At 47.4% G+C, this 27,289-nt stretch overlaps 1 protein-coding gene across 4 annotated transcripts in view; it reads left to right on the plus strand.

Moving 5' to 3' along the window:
* The window catches only part of KIAA1210 (KIAA1210 ortholog), a 540,680-nt gene that overhangs the window by 142,080 nt on the left and 371,311 nt on the right, over positions 1–27,289 (plus strand). The window contains exon 1 of one of the 4 annotated variants that reach the window (XM_086918568.1): positions 197–244. The exons of 2 other annotated variants lie outside the window; for them this stretch is intronic. Coding sequence is in view for 1 of the 2 variants with exons in the window: in XM_086918566.1 (XP_086774692.1) it covers positions 393–400 (8 nt within the window). In the remaining variant the exon portion in view is untranslated. Of the gene's footprint in view, positions 1–196; positions 245–377; positions 401–27,289 lie in introns of those variants that run through there. One more of the 4 variants, XM_086918566.1, reaches the window with a different exon arrangement.

Genomic DNA, 27,289 nt, shown 5'->3' on the forward strand with positions numbered 1-27,289 from the left:
GAGTAACTGAACAACCAATCAGCCGGCTGGGTCTTGTTTGAGGCGTGCTATTTGCATGAACACTGCAGTTTTTTTTATAAGTTATAATTATACATCTAAGTGGGCGTTCATTCCTGCAGGAGTACATCGTTTCTGGAGCATATCTGCAAACCTTTCCAGCATGTTTGTTTTCGGCAGAAGAAGAACGCGGCAGCACTGAGGGGAGGACCTGAGCGCGCGGCCGTCCTCCTCGACCCTTTAAATGGTCTGTCTGCTCGCGCTCCGTTTCACTTTATATTTGCATAATATTACCCTTGAATGCATTATTTCCGATATGCGTCGAAACAAGAACCTGGCCTGTCTTCCAGTGTTGCAGTCGGAAAGAGGGCCACGGTGGTTCAGAATCGCTGCGTATGGGGCGGTAAGCTTGCATTAAAAGCAGGAACATTGTTTCTACTTTTTCGATAAATGTTTGGAGCTATGGGCAGCTAAATGCTGTTACTTCATGGGGCTGTAAAACAGTCTTGTGCTCCTGTTCTTAGGGGCCAGATGACTGTTTTCAATACATTATACTGTTTGTTACTTTCGAAGTTCTCATATTTTCCCTCCTTGTGTGGTGTCTATATCTGAAATTAAATGTTACTGATGCAAATGCAGTCTTGCAAAGGTTATGTAATAAAGATGACTTTAGAGTCGCTACTGTTTGCATTGAAAAGCCTCCTTGGTGCTGCGTCTGCTTTTTTTTTCCCGCGCGAAATAAAATCCAAATAAAATAAGCGTTCGAGTGAAAAGATCTTCGGTGATCATTTCTGTCTCCTCATATAAAGAATACACCGAAGGAGGCAACGCACTGAATGCAACGAATAGTTATTGGTTTATTTTGTTTCGTTTCAGCTCTGAAAGTGGGTGAAACATTTTGTCGACTTTTCAGTTATAAAAATGCTTGTTCTTATATGCTAGCAGATATCTTCAGCTCTACAGAGGTGTACAACATTTTGAAAGTGCCCCGATACTATGGAAGTCCCTTCTGTGCGTGGTCTGCCTGTCCCTCAGTGTGCATGGTTGTGTGTCCCTCAGTGTGCATTGTTCGCCTGTCCCTCAGTGTGCATGGTTCGCCTCTCCCTCTGTGTGCAGGGTTCGCCTGTCTCTCTGTGTGCAGGGCTCGCCTCCCTCTCGGTGCGCCGGGTTCATCTGTCCCTCGGTGTGCATGATTCGCCTGTCCCTCAGTGTGCATGATTCGCCTGTCCCTCAGTGTGCATGATTCGCCTGTCCCTCAGTGTGCACGATTCGCCTGTCCCTCAGTGTGCATGATTCACCTGTCCCTCAGTGTGCACGATTCGTATGTCCCTCAGTGTGCATGGTTCGCCTGTCCCTCAGTGTGCGGGGTTGGTCATGGGAGGGCGGCCCTAATTGCACTCTGTTGCATTATTGATGTCGATTGTTAAAATGCCCTAATGACATTATAGGGTCGACCAATTGTCCTACTGTTAGCTGCTTCAGGTTGAACCCAATGAAGCACGCGCCGCTTAAAAATATGAAAATTACAGAAGTTCAGCTGATGCTACATTGTAGTGAGATTTGAAATTGCTTAATTGAGAATTAAAGAGGCCACAATACTTTAATCCAGTGACGCATCTCTTAAAATAACCAACCATTGGCATTCTTAAATTTTGCTTTGTTTGATGTAAAAACAAAAAGGAAAAAAGTAAACAAAAATTTGATGGATGAAATGATTTAATTATTCTCTGCCACTGGTAATAACTTGGGGCCACATCCCATCACGTTCTTATTTTGCCCACCATGCCACCTCATTTTGAACCCAGCCATATGCAAATCAGTCTTGCCCCTGCTCCAATGGAAACAGTCAAGCTCGAACTACCAGGCTAGGTCTTCTACCCTACTACAATGGGAACAGTCCAGCCTGAACTACCAGGCCAGGTCTTCCTTGAATTGGAACACAGGCAACCCAGGGTCGGTTTCGCCCTAATTAGGGCCCATCAGCCAGGTTATAGCTTGGTTCCAGTGATGCAATGTGCACAATACCCATGTCTGGGCATACCCGTCTCTTTTAGGGTGACACACTAAAGCGAACCAAATAGTGATGCATGGAGTGCTTGAATTAATTTCAGCCACTGGTAATCACTTGGGGTCACATCCTAACCCATCGTTATTTTGCATGCCATGCCACCTCAGTTTGGTCCAAGCCATATTCAAATCAGTCTTGACCCTGCTCCAATGGGAACAGTACCGACCGATCTGCCATGCCAGGTCCTTCCTGAACCGGAACACAAAACAACCCACAACTAGTTTTGCCCTAGTTGGGCTTATCAGTCAAAAATAGGTTGGTGCTTTCAAACGTTATGTATTTTGTAATACGCTGGATGTAACACATGCAAACTTTTTTTTATAGGATTCCATTTAAAGGACAGATTCTATAAAAACCCTATACTGGCTCCTAAGCTGCTTTAAGATTTGCTAATTAATTCCACAGATTTACATTTTTTGTAGCGGGGACCCTTGCAACAGGGATGTAATGTAAGTCCTGCCTTCCCTGTGGTGCAGGAGGGACCCAACCTTTCAGGGGCCCCCTGACCCTCCAGGGGGGCCAATTCAGCCAAGGGCAGTGAATACCTATGGTATATAGAAGACTAATGGGCCCCTCTTCACATTCTGCGGGGGTCCCATCAATTTGCGTTACGCCACTGCCTAGCGAGAAGGCTTAGTTCTTCTTCGGCTGCGTCTTCCTGATTCCCTTCTCCCCTTTCAACCAGTGGCAACCCAACTCTTCAGGAATGGTTCCCCTTTCAACAAAAAAGTATGGCAACTGCTTTGATCAAATTAATTAAGCTTGGGACGTTGTTCCCCCTTTCGCTTTTCCACTTCAACCTCTCCTCTGTGTAGGAGAGTGCATGTTGCCGCAAGACCTCCCCTTGCTATTTGTGCTGATTTTATGGCTGGGCGTGGCACTAGGCCACAGTCATGACGTCGACCGTGCAAGAAGCTCTGAATGAACAATGCAAGTGCTTCTTGCGGCACTTTGAAATCAGGCAAGTGCATGGGCCACCACTGCAAATACAGATCTCTATACAGTCACTGTGACGTCTCCTGAACAGAGTCTTTGCTGATTGCATGTGCAGGTTGCCCCCTTTCTTATACAATCTAGGGTAAGCTGACACACTCACTGTACACTAACCGCCTCTCATACAGGTCATCCCCTCTTACAGGGTCATGCCCTGTCTGAGCTTTACTTCACCACTACCATTGCACGGTTGCTGCATCTCCCTATGACAGGGTTGGCAACCCCATTCCCTTTTAAAGGCATACCACACTCTTCTGTACTGAACCAATAAATGTGCATCACAAGTATTGCCAAAGTAAATTCACTTATATATGTGTCCGATGCCTCAGCAGGTTGCTTTAGTGAGGTGCTGCATTTTAGTCGTTTACTTTTCTAGTGACACCTGCAGTCATACATCTCTGCCCATTTGCGTCGCCCCTATGTTTGCTGGTGTAAGCACTTTTAATTGAGACCAGACCTTTTCAACAAAGAAAATAATATGTTCTTCTCTTGTAACTCCTTCAGTTCCAGTAAAAGAAAAACTCAATAGTCTTTATTTTGGTCACATGTCTTTCTAACCTCCAGAACCTTCATTGGTGTTCCCTTTCCCCAGATCCAGAAAAAACATGTGTTTTGCTGACTAATAACGCCCACGTGATGCTTTCTTAAAGCAACATCTAGTGTTCCCCAGAAAGTTTCTTTTTTAGGTCTTGCCCCCCTGCCCTTCTAGTAAACCAATCCTTAATCCTGTCAACTCCACTGTGACAGATCTGGTGTTACCCCATGTTGGACCTGACCCTTTTTGCAGTGTTCTCCCCTAACCTTTTGCCTTCTTCCTCCAGTTTTTCTGACCTTCTGTTTGTTGGCTTTAGGAGTCTGGGCACCTTACCACTCCTAACCAGTGCTAACGTGCAGATGCTCTCACCCAAAAATGTAATGGTAATTAGTTTCTCCAATATTGGCAAATTTGATTTACTAGTAAGTCTCTAGTACAGTACACCATGTGTGTCCAGAGCCTGTAAATCAAATGCTACTAGTGGGCTTGCAGTCCTGATTATGCCACGCACAAGAGTAGCCTTGCATGTCACGGACCTGCCTGTGCGTGCAGTTTTAGGCGGCCATTTCGACCTGGCAAGTGCAACCACGTGCCAGGCTCAAACCTTTCGTTTTACTGCATGTAAGGTACCCCAAAGGTAGGCCCAAAGTAGCATCGTGGCCAGGGTGTAGTGCATTTAAAAGGTAGGACGTGTCTGATGTATTTTACATGTCCTCTTGGTGAAATACTGATAATTTCGTTTTTCACTACAGCAAAACCTATCTACCATAGGTTAGCATTGTAGTTGCCTTGTAACCTCCTACAAGTGTATCTTCCAATTGGGAGTTGATAGAAATTTGGAGTTTGGGGTCTTTGGACTCACAATTTAAAAATACATTTTTTAGTAAAGTTGTTTTTTTAAATTGCCGGTCTGAAAATGCCGCTTTTAGAAAGTTGGCATTTTTCTACTTTAACCATTCTGTGCCTCTGCCTGTCTGCTAAATACACTTCTGGGTTAGGATGAAAGTTGGGCTGTTTGTGCATTCACTCTAGAAAGTCACACACAGGAAGCTGAGGTGTGTCTTGCATGTCCTGATAGCCCATCACCAGGCTAATAGGCCTTCCTGAGCTAGAGTGGTGGGCGTAGTTGACACTGCAACCTGAATGGAGCTGCGCCTGTCCTCACACAAAGAAGTCTCTACCCCCTGTAGTGTGTCTGGAGCCAGGGCTGGGAAAGGCAGGGTCTTGTGCACTACAAAGACTGTCCTCTGAAGTTATCCTACTTCAAAGGCTGAAATGGGTATAAGTCCTGGACCTATGACACCATAGTCAGAACACTTCTTCCAGAATGTGCTCAGTCCAGAAGAGCTAGATAAGCTGTCAGGAGAGCCTGTCACTTTACTGTTTGCTTTGCTGTGTTGGCCTGCTGCTTTCTGCTTCTGTCCTTGGAAGACTGGACTTGGCTTTCTCCATCCTGCTTTCAAGGTTCTCCAAGGGCTTGAGTGTGCTTGCCGTCAGTTAAGAAGTCTCAGGGCTATCAAAGACTTCACCTGCCAATACATGGACTCTTCTGCTGAGAGTCCTGACTTGCCAAGTGAACCCAAATCCAGTTCCTAGGCCCTTGGAAGTGAATTCTGGTGATTTAAAGAAAAATCCACGCATCAACTCCAAGCGTAGTTTGGAATCTGCGCAGCCCTGCCAAAAAGCAGACTCATTGCCACTGCCTGCAACAGAATGTGGTTCTAGCTGAACGCAATGACTGCGGCTTACAACGCAGGCCTCAGCTTTTCGGCACAGTGCCTCTGAAGAACTGCTGCTGCGTGAGTCTCGAGCACCACATCACTGAAGAAGCAGACAAATCACCTCCCCTGTAGCAGTAAGGAACCGACACATCGCCTGCTTTTTCGGTACCTCACCACTCCTGCGCCTTGCATGGTCTTTGAGTTTTGACGTTGAGATTCTTTATCCTGATCAAGTGGAAGTATTGATTTTTTTAACAGATTTTATTTGTCAGAATAGCACATGCAATGCAGATCTCTGAATCCCAGAGAGAACTGCCACATATAAGATACAGAAATTGACTTTGACAATTTTACACATTTTTTAACAGGAAAATATGAAAGACAATGCAAATAAAATCCATCCCTGCAAAACTCCTAATATCCCCCCTCCCTTCCCAACCCCCAGCGCACTGTCTCCTTATTCCGGAACAAGATATCACTGACCCAGACTGCCATTGATCTACACAAGAGCTCAACGTCCACAATACCATTTCATGCTGATGAACTGCGAGCAATTCATGGAAAGAGTGTAAGGTACGCGAGAGGCCAACAAATTACTCCGGGTATCGGCCCCGTCGCCCCTGCGGCGGCTCCAGCTCCAGACTCCGATAAACCGCCCAGCGCCTCCAGATCTTAGTGTTTCCGGGGGCACCCTCTAGCTTCAAAGATGGGGACTTTGCGGCCCATACAGAAGTCAAGGCCATTTTTCCAAGTCGAGACCGAAGGGGCAACCACCGCCTTCCAGGCTTTAGCTATATCCCTCTTCGCTAAAGTAAAACCTAGGAGCATGAGATGTCACTTATAGATATTGCCCCTGATCCCTTCCTTCACGTGAATGAGGACAAGCTTTGGCGACCTAGGAGGCTCCCACCCCAGTAACTCAGAGGAACAGGCCAGAACCCCCCTCCAGAATCGTGCTAGCGCTGTGCAGTGCCATATGGTGTGCAACAGAGTCCCCTTCTCGTGTCCACAACGGAGGCACACCAGGGAAGCCACCAAGCCCGCCCTCCATAGCCTAACCCTGGTGAAATAGGCTCGGTGGAGGTATTTGAATTGAATCAACCGCAGGCTCATTGCAATAGCTGCCCCTCGCCGGTAAGACAAGGCTTCTGTCCAGTCCTGTTCCTCCATCCGACCCACATCTCCCTCCCAGGTCTCCCTCAAACGCTGCAATGAGGAGGAACAGTGCTTGACCAAGGGCTGATAGATTTTGGAGATCTTATGGTCTAGGAGGTCCCCCATAAATACATTAGCCTCTACTGGGCTAAACTCTGTCAGCGAGTCCAGGCCCTCCAAGCTGGGGAGGATAGCATGCCTAAATTGCAGATATTTAAAGAATTGCGTCTTTGGCATCTGGTAATCCTGGAGGATGTCTTGAAAGGATTTGAAAATTGTGCCCCGCATTACGTCCCCGAAGGTAGATATCCCAATCCTGTCCCAATCGCGAAACCCGGAGAGACTCGCAATTGCGGAAAGCGGCCATTGTGCCATAATGGGGTCTCCCGAGTCAATCTGTTCCACCAGCCCATCCTCCGCAACACCTGCCTACGAAGCTAAAAAACAATCCGCGTGGCAGACGGAAGGGGACGCCTCAACGGAGCAGAGTAAAGAAGCGTATGTAGGGACTGGTCACCCATGGAGCGACGCTCCACGGCATATGATGGGTTCGCTCTGTCTACATACCACCACTCGTTTAAGACAAGTAGATGTGATGCATATATTGATTTTTAAGAACTGAACTTTATTTAATCTTTGAAAACTCATATCTTGACTTGTGCAAGGTGGATTTTTGTCATTTTGGACTTGTTTTATTCAGATAAATGTTAGCTACTTTTCTAAACTGGTATGGAGTTCTTTTGTAGGTAGGTAGGAGGCCATGTGTGTGTGCATGCTTGTGCTTTTGTGTGTGTGTGTGTGTGTGTGTGTACGTACGTGTACACTTTACACATTCCCTCTGGGATAGGCCTGACTGCTTTGAGTCGAGCTACTTAGAGGGGTGAGTTGGAGTTATGTTAAGTGTGTAACTTACTTACCCTGACTGGAGTGAGGGTTCCGCCTTGGACAGAAGTCAAACTGCTGCCAGCTAGAGACCCCATTCCGAACACCCCAGTTTTCTAAAATGGACCAACAATATACACCTGAAGATCTTGTGTAGTGCCCCAGCCTCCCACCCAAAAATTGTTTGATTTCCCCTCGCATTTCCCCACACTGCCTACTTGAAGAAAGTCTGTGTTTAAAACAGTCCACCTCAGTGTCTCTCCTCAGCCACATCCATCCAGTCCCGCCTCCCGCACCTAAAGAACTAGAACAAATATAGAAAAAAAGGTATTTGTGTGTCAACCAATCCGCCACAGCTGACCCTGTCCTCTCTCAGTAATCATAAGGGCGTAGAGAACCATGGCAGCCCGCTCCAGTCCTATTGCCTTTGCCAGAGTTTATTGCAGCGAGGCTCAGGAAGCAGGGGGAAGGTGGGCGGGAGGGAGGGGAGGGGTAAACATCGTGCAGATTTAACTTTGCCTAAAAGCAGGCAGCGATTCTGATGTGGCCTCTTTTAAAGATGTATTTGATAAGTCCTAGCATACAATATGCACATACAGAAGCTGTGTAGCAAACAGGGTGACACACTTGTGTCTCGGCATGTTTAGATAAACTCCTTTAGATGAACAACATTCTAAAATTGAAGAATGTCCCAGGTTCAAGCACAGTTGAAGTTCTGAGCGCTTAGGCGATCCAGCTTGGAGCAATGCACTCAGCTGCTCGCTTTTGCGCCCAGATTTTGTTATTTGTGGTAATGCAGCAATCGCAGCGTGGAAGTTGTCAGTCATTATAAAGTTTTGATGGGCCCTCCAGCACTTTTGATTCAAACGAATGTTCAAAAGACGTCTTAGGAGTCAATTCCACTTTAAACTACGATAAAAGCACTTCTGTACTCATCCGGTAGCTTTTCTATGCTTGTGGTTCAGCTGGAACTTTTTGCCTTCATTTCTTAGAAGTTTATTGTTGTGTCGTCTATATTATTTACTCCTTGAGGTTTATTGTTTAGGTAGCAGGCCTCTCCCAAGCTGTGAAGACTACTTAAGGTCCATGTTTAAGGTCTGGCTTGACAGTGCAGCTGTCACATGAACATTGTGAGCATCACTAGATATGGGCTTGGGCTCTGCCTACATGTTAGGATTCAGGAGTACATGTTTTGATTGGGTAGACATTGTATGCTTCCACAAAAAAGTGCTTGCCTTCCACACAGCTGTGAAAATTTTGTTTATTTATCCAGCACTCTATGCTTCACCTTTCAGGGGCATACACATGACATTGGAATGCTATTAAGGTGTCTTTGACAAGTAGATATTCTATGTTGTTTTTTCTCTCACATAGTATAAACAATGATTGATTAGCCTGGTTTCCTTGTCATTTACATTTATTTTCCTTCCAACAAACCACGCTATCTTCCTTTCGTGATTGGGTTTATTTAATCAACCTATTTTTCAATTTCATCAATTTTTATGGGGAAGGATTCTGACCTTCACACAGCCACACAACCAATTTATGAACATATATACAACACAATTTATTTATATATATATATATATATATATATATATATATATATATATATATATATATATATATATATATATATATACACACACAAAAACAACCAAATTATGACCAATGAAAAAAACTATTAAATACTTTTCACAATACAACCACATAAAGGACAAAAACCAATGTGGAACAAAGATTAAACTCTTTTTTTTTTTCTACACAACAATTCAATAAGGGTTCTTTATTTAATTAGAACACTATTGTATGTTTATCAGGTGTCAATCCTATTCCTTTATGTTGTTCTTTTGTTTAAACCAGCGAAAACAATCGCTGAACCAACGCCTTTCAAGCCTCACTGTTGTCCCTGTGTGCTCTCATCAGGGCATCTTATTTTCCCACATTGGACTCATCTGCCAATATGGTAAAACGTTTTTTTCCCATATTCAGGATCTTTTTGTCCTCAAGTAAACTTTATTTCAGATGGACCTGCACTCTTGATTATTCTATAGAACTTAAGATTTGGAATTTATAGGCGTTCTGTCTCGGCGTTTTTCACTATTCATCGCCGGTTCTCCTTATGCGTCCGTCCACTCCCATCGATTCACTCTCTTTCCTGCAACGGTAATAAATACCGTGTATTGGAATACACAGAGGTAAGCGGCCACCTAAACCAGCTGGATAGCACGAATATGATACAGATTGTGGAAGCTTGATACACGGTATTTATTACCGTTGCGGGAAAGAGAACCATCAATACCATACCTGGGAATCCACTTGGCTCCCATCATGCCGGCTACCGCTGAGCTTAACTATTTTAATCTCCGCATTCGCATACGTAAGGCGATGGACGCACTGCACGATGTCCTGGTTGGGACGGATTGCAGCCGCCAAATCGACCATCCTTCCCCAAATTCTGTACTTCTTCCAGACTCTTTACCTTTCCCCCCTACTCGGGGCTGGATTCAGCAGACCCAGGCGGAACTGTCAAGATTTATCTGGCAAGGGCGAAAACCACGATTCTGCCACCAGGTGGCAGCTCTTCCACCAGAGAAGGGGGGAGTGGGAGTGCCTGACCTTCAGTTGTACTTCCATGCTGCCCAACTTAGATACCTTTTTGAGAGGAAACGCCTGGAATCCGAAAAACAGTTTGTTTCAGAACCAGGCGGTGGCAGGCAGACCGTTGCAAGGGGTACCCTTCTTCCATAAACAACATAGACCTCCAAACCTATACGCTTCTTATGTCACAAGCACCATAATGGACTCCTGGGACCGCACAAATGTCTCTAACCAGCTGACCACCTTCCCTTCACCCCTCACACCATTATTTGACAATCCTGAGTTTAAGCCTGGCACGGTTCCTCATGCCTTTAAGACATGGCGCTCTTCTCCCTGTAGGTCGTTAGGCCACCTCTTTGACATAGATGGCATAATCCCGTTCGCACAGCTTAAAGAGGATTATGGCCTCACGGAATTAGAGTGTTTATCATACTTACAAGTTAGACACTGGGCGCTGCATCCCACTGTTAGACCACAGGCACAGCGTCTCTTAACCCCATACGAAAAATGGCTCGTAACACGCACCTCTGAATTTTTTTTATCTCCGACCTCTATAAAATGCTGTTATCTACTACCACACACACATATAATGCTGGCCATTCTACATAGGAAAGGGACCTGTGGAGAACATTGACTCATCAAGAATGGGAGAGCATTTATCATAGGGCAAGGCACTCGGCATACCACATGGGACTTACGGAGACCCTAACTAAGATTGCCACCTACTGGTATTACACGCCTGAATGCATTCATCCCTTTGAACCGCGTCGGAGCGATCTTTGTTGGAGGGAATCCAGATAGGTGGGTACCCTGGAACATGTGCTTTGGAGCTGCACTTGTATACAACCATACTACATCCTCCTCGGGGACCTCAACTTCCACCTGGAGAACAACAACGACCGCAACACCACCACCCTGCTGGACAACCTCGCCAACCTCGGTCTCAAGCAGCTGGTGACCACCCCCACCCACTACGCCGGACACACACTCGACCCCGTCTTCTCATCCAGCAAGGACATCGCCTTCAGCCACCCCACCGGACTCCACTGGACGGACCACAGCTGCGTCCACTTCAGCTTCAGAAGGACCACGATCCACCACCACCAGCAACAGGTTGCACGCAGAAGCTGGAACAAGATCACAGCCGACCAGCTTGCGACTTCCCTAGCATGAACCCTCCCACCAGCACATTGAACCCAAGCCAGGCGGCCACCAACCTCGCAAAGTGGATCAGCAACTGCGCAGACGACTTCGCCCCTCTGAAGACCCCGCCTAGCAGACCCGGCAGCAAGAAATCCCCATGGTTCACCGACGAACTCAAGAGCTCCAAGAAGAACTGTCGAGCCCTCGAGAAAGCCTGGCGCAGAGACCCAACACCGAACAACATGACTGCCCTCAAGCTCGCCACCCGAAAACACCACCAACTGATCCACGCCACCAAGAAAACTGCATTCAAGGAACGACTGGACAACAACGCCCACAACAGCAAGGAACTCTTCAACATCGTTAAAGAGCTCTCCAACCCCAACGCCGGACACAACATCACCCCTTCGCAAGACCTCTGCAACTCACTCGCCTCCTACTTCCACAACAAGATCGCGGACATACAAAACAGCTTCAGCTCCCAACCGATGCACGCCACGACTGAACCACCGCCCCCCACCACCCCCCACCACCACCCTCCGCGCCTGGACCCCGATCAGCACCGAAGACACCATCCGCACGATGAACTCCATCCACTCCGGATCTCCGACCGACCCCTGCCCTCACCACGTCTTCAACAAGGCCGACGCTGTCATCGCACCCCACCTGCGGGACATCATCAACACCTCCTTCGACACCGCTACCTTCCCGGAGAGCTGGAAGCACGCCAAACTCAGCGCTCTACTAAAGAAGCCATCAGCCGACCCCACCGACCTCAAGAACTACCGCCCCATTTCGCTGCTCCCGTTTCCTGCAAAAGTCATCGAGAAGACCGCCAACAAGCAGCTGGCTGCCTTCCTCGAGACAAACTGATCCCTCAACCTCTCGCAGTCTGGCTTCCGGGCCAACCACAGCACCGAGACCGCCCTGATCGCAGCTACCGATGACATCCGAGCCCTGCTCGACAACAGAGAAACTGCGGCCCTCATCCTCCTAGACCTCTCCGCGGCCTTCGACACTGTCTGCCACCGTACCCTAGTGCAGCGCCTCAGCAACGTCGGAATCCAGGAGAAGGCACTGGAATGGATCACCTCGTTCCTCGCCGGAAGGACACACAGATTCCGCCTCCCCCCGTTCAGATCAGAAGCCACCGAAGTCATCTGCGCCGTTCCTCAAGGCTCCTCGCTCAGCCCAACCCTCTTCAACGTCTACATGAGCCCCCTCGCAGCCATCGCACACCAACACAACCTCAACATCATCTCCTACGCCGACGACACCCAGCTGATCCTCTCCCTCACCAATGACCCCGCCACCGCCAGAGCCAACCTACACGAAGGGATGACAGACGTAGCCAAGTGGATGATGAGCAGCCGCCTGAAACTGAACTCGGACAAGACGGAAGTCCTCATCCTGGGATCTTCACCCTCCGCCTGGGACGACTCTTGGTGGCCCCCCGCCCTGGGCAGCGCACCCAAACCAACAGACCACGCACGCAACCTGGGCTTCATCCTGGACTCCTCCCTCTCCATGACCAGACAAGTCAACGCCGTCTCCTCGTCGTGCTTCAACATCCCGCGCATGCTACGTAAGATCTTCCGGTGGATCCCCACCGAGACCAGGAAGACGGTCACCCAGGCACTCGTCACCAGCTGTCTGGACTACGGCAACTCCCTCTACGCCGGAACCACCGCCAAACTCCAGAAGAGACTTCAGCGGATCCAGAACGCCTCAGCACGACTCATCCTGAACATCCCCCGTGGCAGCCACATCTCCGGACACCTGGGAGACCTGCACTGGCTCCCGGTCAACAAGAGAATCACCTTCCGTCTCCTCACCCACGCACACAAGGCCCTACACAACCAAGGCCCAGGATACCTCAACAGCCGCCTCAACTTCTACGCTCCCACACGCCAACTTCGATCGACCGGCCACGCCCTCGCCGCCGTCCCCCGCATCCGAAGAGCCACCACAGGAGGAAGGTCCGTCTCCTACCTGGCCGCCAAGACTTGGAACTCCCTCCCGAACCACCTCCGCCTGACCCAGGACCACCTCGCCTTCAGGAAGCAGCTCAAGACCTGGCTGTTCGAGCAGACGCGGAGCCCCACTTCCCCTAGCGCCTTGAGCCCCTCCGGGTGAGTAGCGCGTTATATAAATGCTGTGATTGATTGATTGATACTGGACCCAAATTCTCGATGAAATTGACTCCCACTTTGAGACACAGATCCCACCCTTTCCCGCTTATATCCTCTTGGGCCTGCCCAATCCATTGGCGTATCCTCCTAAGTCGAGGAGAAGCCGGTTGATCGCTATCGCTCTAGGAGCGGCAACACAAAATATCCTAATACACTGGCGCTCAACCCAACTCCTGTCACATACAGGCTGGCTCCAACGGCTGTGGTCGGGGTTGGGCATGGAGAAACTCACTCTCACGATAGCTGGCAGAGGGTCTGAATTCCCTGAGCTGTGGCAGCCCTTCCTCACTTTACTAGTCTCGGAATTCCACGAGCTAACATGCCCTCGGTATCTCTGACTCCTCGACCTTAAAGACACACAGATCCCAAGTGCCAATTCCAAGAAACGCCGCAAGCCACGGCTCTGAACTTCAGCTTGTTTTTTTGTTGTTCAGGGTGGACGAGGGGAAGGGGGTTGGGTGAACGGGGGCTGTTTGTTTATTTATTTTTTTATGTTTTTTCCTTTAAGTTTTGGGGGCCCGCTCCGTGCCTATTACCTTTGGTAACGATACATATTGCGACTTAGTTGTCTCCTATGCACTGATTCTACGGAGTTGTGAGCATTGTTTTTCCTATTTGTCTAAAAATCAATAAAAAGATTTGAACCATAAAATGGAAATTTTCTGAATCGTATTACATTTAAATAAGAGCATTCAATTATGGCGATGGTTGACTATAGAAAAACAGGTTTAAGGTTATGAAAATTGCCATTGAGGAACTGCTAATATGGTGGTACCTTTGGCCTGCACTGCTTTGTCCAGACTCTTATACTGCTCATCTTGTGAATCTCTCCAAGAGGGATCATGGGACCCGTTTTGTTGTAATGCTGTTTCTGAAACATTTTAAGTCGGTAAGGGATGTCCTGGTAAGTTCCTGTTCTATATGTGTAGGAAAGCACCTGAGTGCAGCCACAATTTTTTATTTTCATATGCGTCCGTCACACAGGACTTAATTTGTGACTACTTTGTAATGACTTTATAATAACTTGCCTCTTCATACTTACCCATAATGGGAAACAGTGTTCCAACATTGCAAGTGTAACCACGCTTGCCTTAACTACGCATATGCCTTAACCACGCATATGCGTGGTTAAGGCAGTGCGCAGTCTAGATGCTGCTGGGCAGAGGGAGGAAGACCTCACCAGGAAGAGAGCCAGAGGATGCAGTGAGGTAAGTGGGGCTGGGCTGGGTGGGGGTAGTTTCCGGGACTGGGGGAGGGTCTGGGTAGGTTTCAGGGCTGGGGGTTCGGGGTTATTTTTAGGGCTCGAAGGGCGGGAGGGGGTCCTGGCAGTTTTTTAAATTAGGGGTTAAGGTTTTAAGCCTAAGGGCAGTGGAAGGGGTTGGAGTAGTTTTAGGGAAAGCGCAGGGGGTGGGAGGGGGTCGGAGTAGTGTATGTTAAGGGTTATGGCTAGCGCTGGGAGGGGGCTGGGTAGTGTATGTTAAAGTGCAAGGTTTATAACCTAGGGGCAGGGAAGGGAAATGTGTAGTTTTTAGGGCTTAGGGGAGGGTGGGGTCATTTTTAGTGCTCTGTGGGGGCGGCATGGGGTAGTTTTTAGGTCTCGGCTAGTGTGGCTGCGCACATGCGCAGATCGCTTGGCGAGATGTTATGTTTTAGAGGACTTTCAGTAAAGGGCTTCTAGCCCCACCCCTCTTTCCCATTGGCCGGCGTCAACGTTTATACTAAACGGTGGCCAGCCTTTGGAAAAGAGCTCTTTGTGACGTGCACTTTAGGCCTTTTCGGCCGACCCACTTGGATGGGCTCGTCTGCCTTCCGTGCGTCGCAAAAGGTTTCTTATCTTTATGGGGTCGTGTGTTTCAAACATATGGCCCCATGAAGACAAGCTCTGACGTGATCCTCTTTCTCTTTCGGATCACTTCTTTAAAATGTTACAGTGCATGGAATATGCAGAGCACACACACTTCAACGTCCACTCCAAAGCACACAGGTTCATCTTACTGGGTTGATTATGGTAGATGCGTTTATAAGTACGTGCCCTCAGACTTCCTCTAAGCCTTATAACGCACTCATGTACCCAGCCTGTCGCCAATAAGTTGAGAAGTCCCCAGACTTCATTCTTACCTCCAGACAAGGGACCTTAAATCCGGTGTCCTCAGATATATAAAACCTTTAAATAAATTGTATACGAAGACAGAGAAGGGGTACGCTAGTTTATTCTGGCTGACAAGCTCTGGGAGGTGCTGGGAGTGTCCTCGGTATTGTAGTGTCTCGTAAAATCAGTGATTGGTGTTTAAATAAATTACATTCCCCGGGAAAAATACACTGCCCACTCCGGAAGAAGCTGTCCTTGCTGCTGCCCCGGAAGAAACTACAATAGAGCTAGAAACTGTTCCTGCTGCTCCGTAAATAATTTCTTAGCTGCTACTGGTACTTTGGTACTGTTCTTGCTGCCGATTGTGGGGAAAGAGGATATGCGTGTAAAGCACTCCAATACCGTTGGGTCGTGTTCGCGCTACATAAATATGCACCCCAAAAAAAGTGAACTTTACCAGTTGAAGACAGCAGCTGTCAGGCCGAGACTCAGCAGGGAGGGGAAGGGTCCGTAAACCACCCACGATAGTGCTAGAGCATGAATAGGTTAGAGTCATGGGCCTCGTCAGCCTGAGGCTGGGCAGCAGAGCACAGGTTACAGCAGGGCCCCACTGGTGTTCCGAGACACATGGAAGAATCAATCAGCATTTATAGAGCGCCGCACTGTCACCGCTGGGGTGCGAGGTATCCTCCGTGAGCTTGCACACCAGTGCCTGAAGAATCGCTACACATGCTACATTTATGAAAGACAAATATGACCAGCATTTTACTAGGCCATGGGCTTTGTTCCATTTCAGAATAACCGGCGTGCACAATGAAGAGAGATTTCCAATTTCCCCCATTAGAAGCATATTCATAGTGGGTTTTGTATGCCCAGTTGTGTAGTTTTGCTATCTGTAGTGATGCAAAAACATAAGTATCAGAAACCAAATGATTATAATTTATAAGCATTGGCAATAACAGTGTTATGTCGTGCTAGCCTGTATGCATTATTTTAGTAGCATGTAGGCCTATGGCCCACATCACTACAATGGCAACAAGTGGGTCTTATCCCGTGTGTGAGGCAGCAGCCACCTCACAGTTCCTTGAGGAGGGTGTATAGGCTTTGCCTATGGCACCCCTGCACCTGCTGCCAGCATGACTGTCACCCCATGAGCCATATGATGGCAACCAGCTCCCTGCCCTGCAGTCGCCTGCCTGCCGGGACCCCTGTAAGGCAGAAGCAGACCGAAAGCTATTTCCAACCACCCGCCGGGCATAAGGTCAGTCCGGCAGTAATGACTGTAGGCACCAAGCAATGAAGAACAATTTGCATACGTGTCCCAGCCAGTGCTGTATCCGAGGGGTCTGCACATAGCCGACTGGCACAGCGAAAAAACGCACCACTAATTGATGAGGGAAGTGCAGGCAGACTGCAGCATCGAAAATGAGTGACTCGCCAACCCCCCCCCCCCCCCCTCAGTGAGAAGGACAGCTCCTGTGTTGTAAGGCACGGTCCACAGCACTAACAAGGCTGCCACGACCTACACTTAAAGAGGCACCACTAACCAGGGTGACGCGTTTGTGGCGGCCCGACCAAGGTTAAGACTGGTAGAAGACAAGGTGCCTGGCCCCACTGGCTCAAAGTGACATTCGGCAGCTGCCCTCTATGTGTGAACTAGACCTCTGCCATCCACCAGCGTTGTGCGTGACCGCCAGTGAGGGAGAAGACCGAAGCTGCACCGAATACAGAGCAGAGCCTCGCAGCGGCAGCCCCAACGCCTGCAGCTCCGCTGTGGGACTGCTGCAAGACCATGAGTAAAGCCTGTCACAGGCACAAGAAGTCCTGGACCAGCGCCAAGAGACCCGCACCGGCATCTCCATAGGTCCGCAGCATCCGAAAAGCTGCTGCAGCCTTGTGAAAAGAGGCAGCTACAGCTCACATAACGGCCGCTTCACATCACTGCACCCGGCAAAGAAAAAAAAATACCTCAAGCAGCCAGAGGCTAAGCCTGCTTAAAATGTATACATAGCCTACAATGCAACCCCGCAACCTCACCAGAAGCAGCGTATGCAGAGGGGACTGCAAGGAAACCTGCGGGGCCATCACTCACAGCCCCTAGTGGAGAAGAGCTGCTGTGGCCTGCAAGAAGTGACTGCAGTTCCACCCACGGAACAAATGAGAACAAGCATCGAAAATGCAATAGGTCTCATCTTTTATTAAGTTAAAGCCATTTGCTCTGCTATACAATGCCATTAGCAAAGCAAATGGCTTTAACTTAATCAAAGGCGAGCCCTATTGCATTTTCAATGCTTGTTAAAAGTAGGGGTTAGGGTTTTAGGCCTAAGGCAGTGGAAGGGGTTGGGGTAGTTTATAGTCCGCACGGGGTGGGAGGGCTTCGGGGTGATGTATGTTAGGGGTGAGGGACAGCGAGGGTGGGAGGGGATCGGGGTAGTGCATGTTAAGGGACAGAGATTCAGGCATTAGGGCAAGGGGAGGAGAATGGGTAGTTTTCAAGTTTTGTACCTCAGAGCTTGGGGGGCAGGTAGGGGGGGTTTGTAGCTTAGGGCGGGGGAGAAGGGACGGTCTAGTGGCAGCCGTAGCCCAGCAGACCATTTTACCATTCATGCCTTTACCACGAAATTGCGTGGTAAAGGAATGCATGGTTGAGGCATTCATGGTTCGGGCTGCGTGGTAGAGGCACACGTGGTTTAGCCATGCGTGCTTCTATCATACAATCACCTGTAATATATAATGCCCCAAAAATGCATGGTATATAATTTTTACATACATAACTTTCCGAAATAAAAAAAAACAAGCGAAACTTATGGATCAACAGGTAAATTGTGTTTTCTCATGACCCAGCACTGAATCAGATTTGTCCTAGTGAGGGTAGAAGGCTTAATGTACCACCAATTATAGCTTTTTTGGCTTTTTCGAACAGACTATAATGAAATTTTCCTTGACCTAGAACACAAACGAGCAATTATTGGAGCTAAGGAGCCGTAAGTATAGACTGATTTGGGAAGAAACAGCCTTTGTAAAAACAGTAAAAAATAAAAAATGGCAATGTACAGGGCAAAGAGGGCGGAAGGAACAGAGAGAGGGGGAGGTAGGAGGAATCGGGTGCAACACATGGGAAAGAAGAAATAGAAGGAGGAACAAGAGGGGGATGCAGACAGCACGAGGATTGACATGGGAAAGAGGAAAGGGTGCTTTTACCCATTTCAGGATGGCCTCACCCAAGATGGCGAAAGAATTATGCAACATTAAGGCCATCGTTCGATCGAGGATGCCGATAAACAAATCAAAAACAAGAGAGCCAGTGGAGCAGTCGTGACTGTCCGGCTCAAACTCAAGTGCTGATAACAGCATTAAAAAGGCAGTTGACTAAATAATGAAACAAATGTATTGATTTGTGTACATAGTGAAGCTTTGACATAAAGAATTAAATGTGACAGTGTGATGTATTAAGTTTACTTTCGAATTGTAAAATAACCCCTCACACTTTGTAATGCAAGCATTACAAAGCGTGAGGCTCAAAGATGCACCCAAAGAGACAGGGGCAAGTCATGGGAGAGAGATACTCCACTGGGTGGAGTTAAAGCGTGATTGACACTCTCGAGCAGGTGACTGACAGAGGTTGGTAAAAAAAACTATGTGTGTGAAGGGAGCAGCAACAAACACCACTCCAAAAGTATATTAGAAACAAAAAAGTCTGTTTGATTGCTGCTCCGTCAAAACGCAGACCTAAAAAGAAGACAGCGTCCCCAAAGAAAGAAGACAACATCTTATCAGATTAACATTATCAAATAACTCTGGTACCTTTTTATTCTTCAGGCATAGCATTCTGTTGTGTCATGTGTTTTTGAAACCAAGGAAACTAGAAGCATTGTTTGTAGATTAGGTATGTTACCTTGCTAGGTCATGAGGATGTTAATGTGTTCTTGTGTGTTGTTCTCAGCTAATGTACATGAACACACTGACCCCGATTCTCAAAATAATTAGTAAATTGGCTCTCGCCTAGGTGCTGATGTAGCTATTTTGCTGCAGCCCTTGTGATACTAGTGCAGCAGCGCAACCGCTTTGTAAATTGCATAGTTTGGTGACACGGACCCACGTTGTTTAGGTATAGTGCGCAGTGGCTTGCTGTGATGGGATTGCACAAATAGCACAGATGCATGCAAGAGAATTGCAAGCTGTACATAGAAAAAGTGTTGGCAGGCGCATTAAAGTCCACTCTCTATTGCATTTATTTTTAATTTTAATGTATTGTTGCTTGAAATTCATGCGGTTTCTGTGTGTTCTTGCAATATCTGTATGTATTTTCCTGTGCACAATTCAGCAACGTTTTCTTTTTTGTTGATCCTATTTCTGTTTTTGTGGGATGTGAGGTTTCTGTGCAATTAAACCCCAGGACAGTGAGAACCGTACCAGACTCCCTTCTCTCGTGGCAGAGGGCCAGCCCCTGGGTTTGATCTCTCTTGTAGGCTACAAGCAGTGATGGTTTACCATCCCCAACCTCAGCCTCTGCTGCTCAGAAGATAAATAACAGATGCGCCAACTGAGTCAACAAAGATTCACTCTGTTGGTGGGTCGTGGGACATTTTTGTAGTATTTCCATAAAATGAACATTATATTTCTCGAGGAAATGGACAAGGTCTCCACTGAGCTGAGCACGTTTCCTTCTGGGAAGACTTCAAGTTTCGAGGCAGTTTTTGGCCATCTGCAGCCTGTGGTGTCGTGAGCAGGATTAGGCGACAAAATACAGCGGATGCGCAGGGCTGGTTCTTGCCAGAGGAGAGTAAGGGAAGTCTTTTAAAGGCAGTGGATGCGCAGGGCTGGTTTCTTGCCAGAGGAGAGTAAGGGAAGTGTTTTAAAGACATTGGATGCGCAGGCTGGTTTCTTGCCAGAGTAAGGGAAGTATTTTAAAGACAGTAGATGCGCAGGGCTGATTTCTTGCCAGAGGAGAGTAAGGGAAGTCTTTTAAAGGCGGTGGATGCGCAGGGCTGGTTCTTGCCAGAGGAGTGTAAATGAAGTCTTTTAAAGACCGTGGATGCGCAGGGCTTGTTCTTGCCAGAAGAGAGTAAGGGAAGTGTTTTAAAGGCAGTGGATGCGCAGGGCTGGTTCTTGCCAGAGGAGAGTAAGGGAAGTCTTTTAAAGGCAGTGGATGCGCAAGGCTGGTTTCTTGCCAGAGGAGAGTAAGGGAAGTGTTTTAAAGACATTGGATGCGCAGGCTGGTTTCTTGCCAGAGTAAGGGAAGTATTTTAAAGACAGTGGATGCGCAGGGCTGGTTTCTTGCCAGAGGAGACTAAGGGAAGTCTTTTAAAGGCAGTGGATGCGCAGGGCTGGTTTCTTGCCAGAGGAGAGTAAGGGAAGTCTTTTAAAGGCGGTGGATGTGCAGGGCTCGTTCTTGCCAGAGGAGTGTAAATGAAGTCTTTTAAAGACCGTGGATGCGCAGGGCTTGTTCTTGCCAGAAGAGAGTAAGGGAAGTCTTTTAAAGGCGGTGGATGCGCAGGGCTGGTTCTTGCCAGAGGAGAGTAAGGGAAGTGTTTTAAAGGCAGTGGATGCGCAGGGCTGGTTCTTGCCAGAGGAGAGTAAGGGAAGTGTTTTAAAGGCAGTGGATGTGCAGGGCTGGTTTCTTGCCAGAGTAAGGGAAGTCTTTTAAAGGCTGTGAATGCACAGGGCTGGTTTCTTGTCAGGGTAGAGTAAGGGAAGTCTTTTAAAGACAGTGGATGCTCAGGCTGGTTTCTTGCTAGAGTAAGGGAAGTCTTTTAAAGACATTGGATGCGCAGGGCTGAGTTCTTGTCAGGGTAGAGTAAGGCAAGTCTTTTAAAGACAGTGGATGCGCAGGGCTGGTTCTTGCCAGAGGAGAGTAAGGGTAGTATTTAAAAGGCAGTGGATGCGTAGGGCTGGTTCTTGCCAGAGGAGAGTAAGGGAAGTGTTTTAAAGGCAGTGGGTGTGCAGGGCTGGTTTCTTGCCAGAGTAAGGGAAGTCTTTTAAAGGCTGTGAATGCACAGGGCTGCTTTCTTGTCAGGGTAGAGTAAGGGAAGTCTTTTAAAGACAGTGGATGCTCAGGCTGGTTTCTTGCTAGAGTAAGGGAAGTCTTTTAAAGACATTGGATGCGCAGGGCTGAGTTCTTGTCAGGGTAGAGTAAGGGAAGTCTTTTAAAGACAGTGGATGCGCAGGGCTTGTTTCTTGCCAGAGTAAGGGAAGTCGAAAGACGGTCGATGCACCGGGTTCCTTTCTTCAGATGTGAGTAAGGGAAGTCTTTTACAGACAGTTAATGCGCAGGGGCTGGGTTCTTGCCAGAGGAGAGTAAGGGAAGGAAGTCTTTTGCCAGAGGCGAGTAAGGGAAGGAAGACTTTTGCCAGAGGAGGGTAAGGGAAGTCTTTTAAAGACAGTGGATGCGCAGGGCTGGGTTCTTGCCAGAGTAGAGTAACGGAAGCAAGTCTTTTGCCAGAGGTGAGTAAGGGAAGGAAGTCTTTTAAAGACGATGGATGCACAGGGCTGGGTTCTTGCCAGAGTAAGGGAAGTATTTTAAAGAAGGTGGATGCACAGGGCTGGGTTCTTGCCAACGGAGAGTAAGGGAAGTAAGTCTTTTACCAGAGTAGAGTAAGGGAAGTCTTTTAAAGACAGTGGATGCGCACTGCTGGTTTCTTGCTAGAGTAGTGTAAGGGAAGTCTTTTAAAGACGGTGGATGCACTGGGCTGGGTTCTTGCCAAAGGAGAGTAAGGGAAGGAAGTCTTTACCAGAGGAGAGTAAGGAAAGTCCTTTAAAGACAGTGGAAGCGCACTGCTGGCTTCTTGCCAGAGTAGAGTAAGGGAAGTCTTTTAAAGACTGTGGATGCGCAGGACTGGGTTCTTGCCAGAGTAAGGGAAGTCTTTTAAAGACTGTGGATGCGCAGGGCTGGGTTCTTGCCAGAGAAGATAAAGGGAAGGACGTTTTTTAAAGACAGTGAATGCGCAAGGCTGATTCTTGGCAGAGTAATGTAAGGGAAGTCTTTTAAAGACTGTGGATGCACAGGGCGGGTTTCTTTCCAGAGTAGAGTCAGGGAAGGAAGTCTTTTAAAGACAGTAAATGTGCAAGGCTGATTCTTGGCAAAATAGAGTAAGGGAAGTCTTTTAAAGACAGTGGATGCGCAGGGCTGGTTTCTTTCCAGAGTTGAGTAAGGGAAGTATTTTAAAAAAAATATTTGATTGGGATAGGCACTGGAGTGTAGTTGTCACGTGCAAAGTTAAAGCTGTAGGGAAACTGGCCGAGTAGATGGGCCTGACATCACTATTCTTCATCAGTTTTCAAAGTGTGGGGTAATGATAAGAATCATTTTACATATTTATGTTTTTCATGAATCGCACTGTGCTACATCTTGGATTGTGAAAGTGAGTCTACTCTGGGCATATAGCCCTAAGACACGCTGGACGGTCCGGGTCTCCCACTGTGGTCAGTGTGTCTGCTGGTTTAGCCTCTAGAACAGCCTTCGTCTGAGATGCCCAAATAGCACGGTGATACTTTGCTCAGGGCAGGAAGGAAAATATCTTCCTCCTACACATTAATACTTAGGCTTTAGACTGGTCAGCGGGTTAGGTAGAGTCTCTATACGAGGCTGAGAAATGATGATGCACACAATTGGTGACCGGCAGTGCAGAAAAGGTGGGTTTTTAGTTATGCTGTTAGCCTGAAATGCATAGGGAGGGATGAAGGAAATGATTGGTGGCCACATTTAACAGTGTAATCAGAGTGTCACATCACTGTTAAAGTTGAACGCTTTGAATTAAATATTGAAGTTGACTAATTCTGAATAAAGACGGTCTAATTCACAGAAAAAAGGTTGCCTCGTAACAATACTTGATCACCATTCAAATTTAAAATAACCTCAGATGATGGAGCTAGAGCAGTGTTAGGGGGGACGACCCCAATCAGGGAATGCTATATATGAATTTGAAGACTACACTTGTTGATCAGAGAGTGAAATCCTTTAAGCACCTGACAAACTGATTAGTGCACCCAAATTGGAAGAAAAAGAAGTCATGCGTGTTCTTCCATCTATTTTGTTTAGTGATGGCGAACAGTCACAGAGTAAATCGAGGTTGATGAGGGTGCACAGCAGTCTCATAGCTCAAGAAAACACCCAGCAGTGCAATAACATTATTGTCAAGCTCAGTGCTTATTTTCAGAAAATAAAAGTAATGTACTCCACTGTAAGGTACAATACTACACAAGTCACAAGAATGCAATGCTAGTCAATTGTTCTAGTCTTGGGCTTGGCTGTGTAGTGGTGAGTGCAAGTGCAGTGCTTCCCCTCTGTTAATGTATGGTGTCTTTTCTTGGTTGGACAGCTAAGTGGTGTGTCACTGGATATTTTGTGTGGCAGCAGGCTATGGTAGGTCTTCCGCTCACTGTCTGGCTTCCTGAAGATGTACTGGGCCACGGATGAGACATTTGGCAGCTCAGGTCTGGTGGACTTTGGCTGTTCGGTCCTATCCTGAAGACATTGGGTATAGCTGGCTTCTGATGGTAGTCCAATTCTGGGCCATATCAGCAGCACATGGGCCTCGCATTCACGTTGGACCCTGTTCCTCCACTCTGTGAATCTCAAAGGCAGTCATGTAGGACCTCTCTGGGATGCGGCGGTGTTGCAGTCCTTTTTCCAGGTTAGGGAATGTGGTATCAGCTTAATTGCTTCGAGGAACTTTGGGGCATGGATGGCCAAGCCCAGTTGTTTGGCCCAGAGTCGTAGAGCCAGCCTTGTTCTTCAGAGCAGCGTAGTTGGTTTGCATGCTCTGAGCTAGTGCTGAGTTTGCCACTCAGTAAGGCTTCCTCTTCTTGTGTGACAGGGTCCGCTCAGGCATGGGTCACGGAGTGCCACGATTGCGCCAGCCACAGTCACGTGCACACAGTATGTGTCGTAGAGCAGCATCAAGAGATTCCTCATGGGCACCGAATAATCGGGCATATTTGGGCTGGTGTCACAGTTGTGACGACTGGGACAATAGCAAAGACTGGGCTGGCACGTTTTGGAAGCGCAGTCGTTCGTCCGAAGAGTTAATCCATCAGGTCCAAGGGCAGAGATAGACAGTCACATGGGTAGTGAGCCTCTGGTCGACAGACCACAGCACTACACCAGAAGTCAACATCTCCTGTAGGTTAGGTTTGCTCCTTCCCTGTTCCTTATGCATGCCTCCAAAGGCTTACAGGGCTAGACAGGAAGTTCTTTCTCCTGCTCCGGCTCCAAGTAATGTTATTTTTGTGGATTGTGTTGACTCTCCTCACGTAACTGGTGCTTAAGTGCATATTGTTTTATTTGCTGTTGTGAACTTTTCTTTTTAAGTTCATGTCTAGCTTTGCCTCATTTCTTTTTTGTCAAAGAGATAGTGAAATAAACACATTGGCTAAACTATTGATTTTGTTTTGTAAAGTGGATAAAAAGAACTACAAACACTGCATTTTGACGGTGAGTAAGTACACTTGGAGGATGCGGTGTCAATCTGGCATAGCCTAGCTTTAATGCCTTTGTAGCCGGTCATGTGACAGACGATTTGGAGCCTGGCAGTCAACACCATGTGAGATTTGTACGCTAGGATTTCTCGTTGTACTTGCAACCCTTGTACACTGCAAAAAAGTATTTGTGTTGTTGAGATGTTTTGACCCTTGCCACATCTGGGTTTAATTCCTTTTAGCCTGAATTTCTCCGGACCCTCTTACTGAAAGACATTTCTTAGACGTTTTTCAAACCACAGATTCGGAGAATTCTTCCAACATTTAAACAAGGAAGCTTTGCAGTGCTTTCCTTACGTTGTAATTTGTGTGGTAGTTGTATATTCTGAATTATTCCTAGTTTGTTTGTCTTGTCAAATACATGCCTGGGTGGATGTTTCCTTACAGCAGTGCTTGGTTCTCACCAGATTAGATGTATGTGTCTCTGTCACATATTGCACTTGAACCCAAAAATAGTGGGGGCTGCTTGACTAGAAAACCTAACCAAATGGTTTGTCCATGTGTCAGTGTCCTGTGTTTTGTAGCATTAGTGATTACTGATGTGAAATTGAGAGTACATAGTGCTAGTCCAGGAGGGGGAGTGGAGTGCACTTATGAGTGAGTATGTCAGTTTGGAGCGCCGTCTTAGGTCGGCCAAACAGCCATGCACATTTAAAAGTTTCTCCAACCCTGCTGTATTGCACAGCCGGGGTGGAGAAGCGGCACAGACTCCATATGCCTGAGCGAGTGTTAAACCAGCCTGCACAGGCCAATAACGGCCCTGCTGTCATGCAGCATGAGAGCATCGCCGGGATTGGAGGGGTAGTCTCTGATGGTGTCCCAGGGACTCCTGGGAGCAGGAAGCGGAGAAGCACCTAGGCGCAATGTGGTTGGCAGCATCAGGTACGTTTTATTTTGAAATTATGAATTCCCCACCCCCTCGGCTGCTGCCCCGCCACTTTTTATTGCCAGCAGCCATGACTGAAACACTCCATACTGACTAAAGGCGCAGAGATTGATTTCAGTAATCCCAAGCCAGAGGTCATGGGGCAGAATTTAGGATGGAAAGGGTCCATTTATCACTAGTGCCTCCTGGACTTAGTCACTATTGTACTCCAATTGGATCGAGCAGTTACTCCCCATTCTCCACCGCAAGCTTGCATAGCACTCCAGGCTTGCTCAGGGAGATGGGTGTAGGTTTAAAAGTGTAACACTCTGACACTATAATTACAAATAATATAAATCAATGTGCAGTCAGATCTATTATTTGTTAAATGTAATATTCATATTATTAAAAGGTGGGTCAGTTGAAAGAAGACACTCCAAAGAAGACCAGAAAGTCTTCATAGTTTATAGGACCGCTAATCTCTGAAGTTTGAGGGCGATGTCACATTTTAAAGGGGGTTCTCAAGGACTGGATACCCATTTTAGTCATTGGAATCTAAGTGTCAGACAGAGAGTTATAAATTAGTTTTAAAATGATGGTATGTTTGCAGTGTTCTAGTTTCACTGCATCCATGGCTCTTGAGATCAAACCCAAAGCACGCTGCGCCCAAATGTTCAATGAGGATTCAGCAACCATTGAAGATGGCAAAGAAATGGGACCCTGACGCCCTTCCTGGAGTGTCTGATGTGATGGGGCATCTGGTATCAGCTCTGAGGGTATTAGATGCTGTTGAGCTCCGTACATTCTCAAACCTACTTCATTTTGTTTTCATACAATTTCTTTTACATTTTGAAATTTTACATCGATGTGTAACAGCGCTGGACTGTAATTCCACTGTTTAGATTAGGGTATCACAGTATAATAGTATGCTGCTACGTGGCATTTGACATAATGCAACAACACTTTGAGTCAGGTGTGAAGAAAAAGGAACACCGTTTTCTTCTCTCTCTACTTTTTGTTGTTCATCCCAAGAGGAGAGATGAAACCCCAGCTCACTTTAGAACAATGAGAAACGAATTGTTGATTGAGCCTGGATTGCTTATCGCAAGTAGGGCTACTGCATTAACAATGCAGCGTGATCTGCTAAGGTGAAATATATGTAGATGCATCAGGATCTCAGGGCCTCCATCGGTGAACTGGTGGAGGCCAGTAGGCAGGGGAGCCTTTAACATGAAGGGGGGAACAAAGGGGACAGTTACTGTGAGCCCTCAGGTCACTGGGGTATGATGCACAAAGTGCTGCTTACCCATATAGTGGTACATACAGTATACACCATGGAAGGAGGGCGACACGAGGCTATACAAAGCCACGAGGGAACACACCAGAACTCTGCTGACACATCTCCGACAGGTCTGGGAAGAGGATCTGGTGTGACCCCAACACGATGCTGAATGGTCCGGAGCACTTGGATCACCCCAAATCATCTCCAGAAATGCACGATTTAAGAACATTCAATATATTATTTTCTACAAGGCCTACCTCACACCCTATACCACATGTTCCCAGGGACT

This window comes from Lissotriton vulgaris, chromosome 4_1 (genome assembly GCF_964263255.1).
Source record: "Lissotriton vulgaris chromosome 4_1, aLisVul1.2, whole genome shotgun sequence".
NCBI classification, from domain to species: Eukaryota; Metazoa; Chordata; class Amphibia; order Caudata; family Salamandridae; genus Lissotriton; species Lissotriton vulgaris.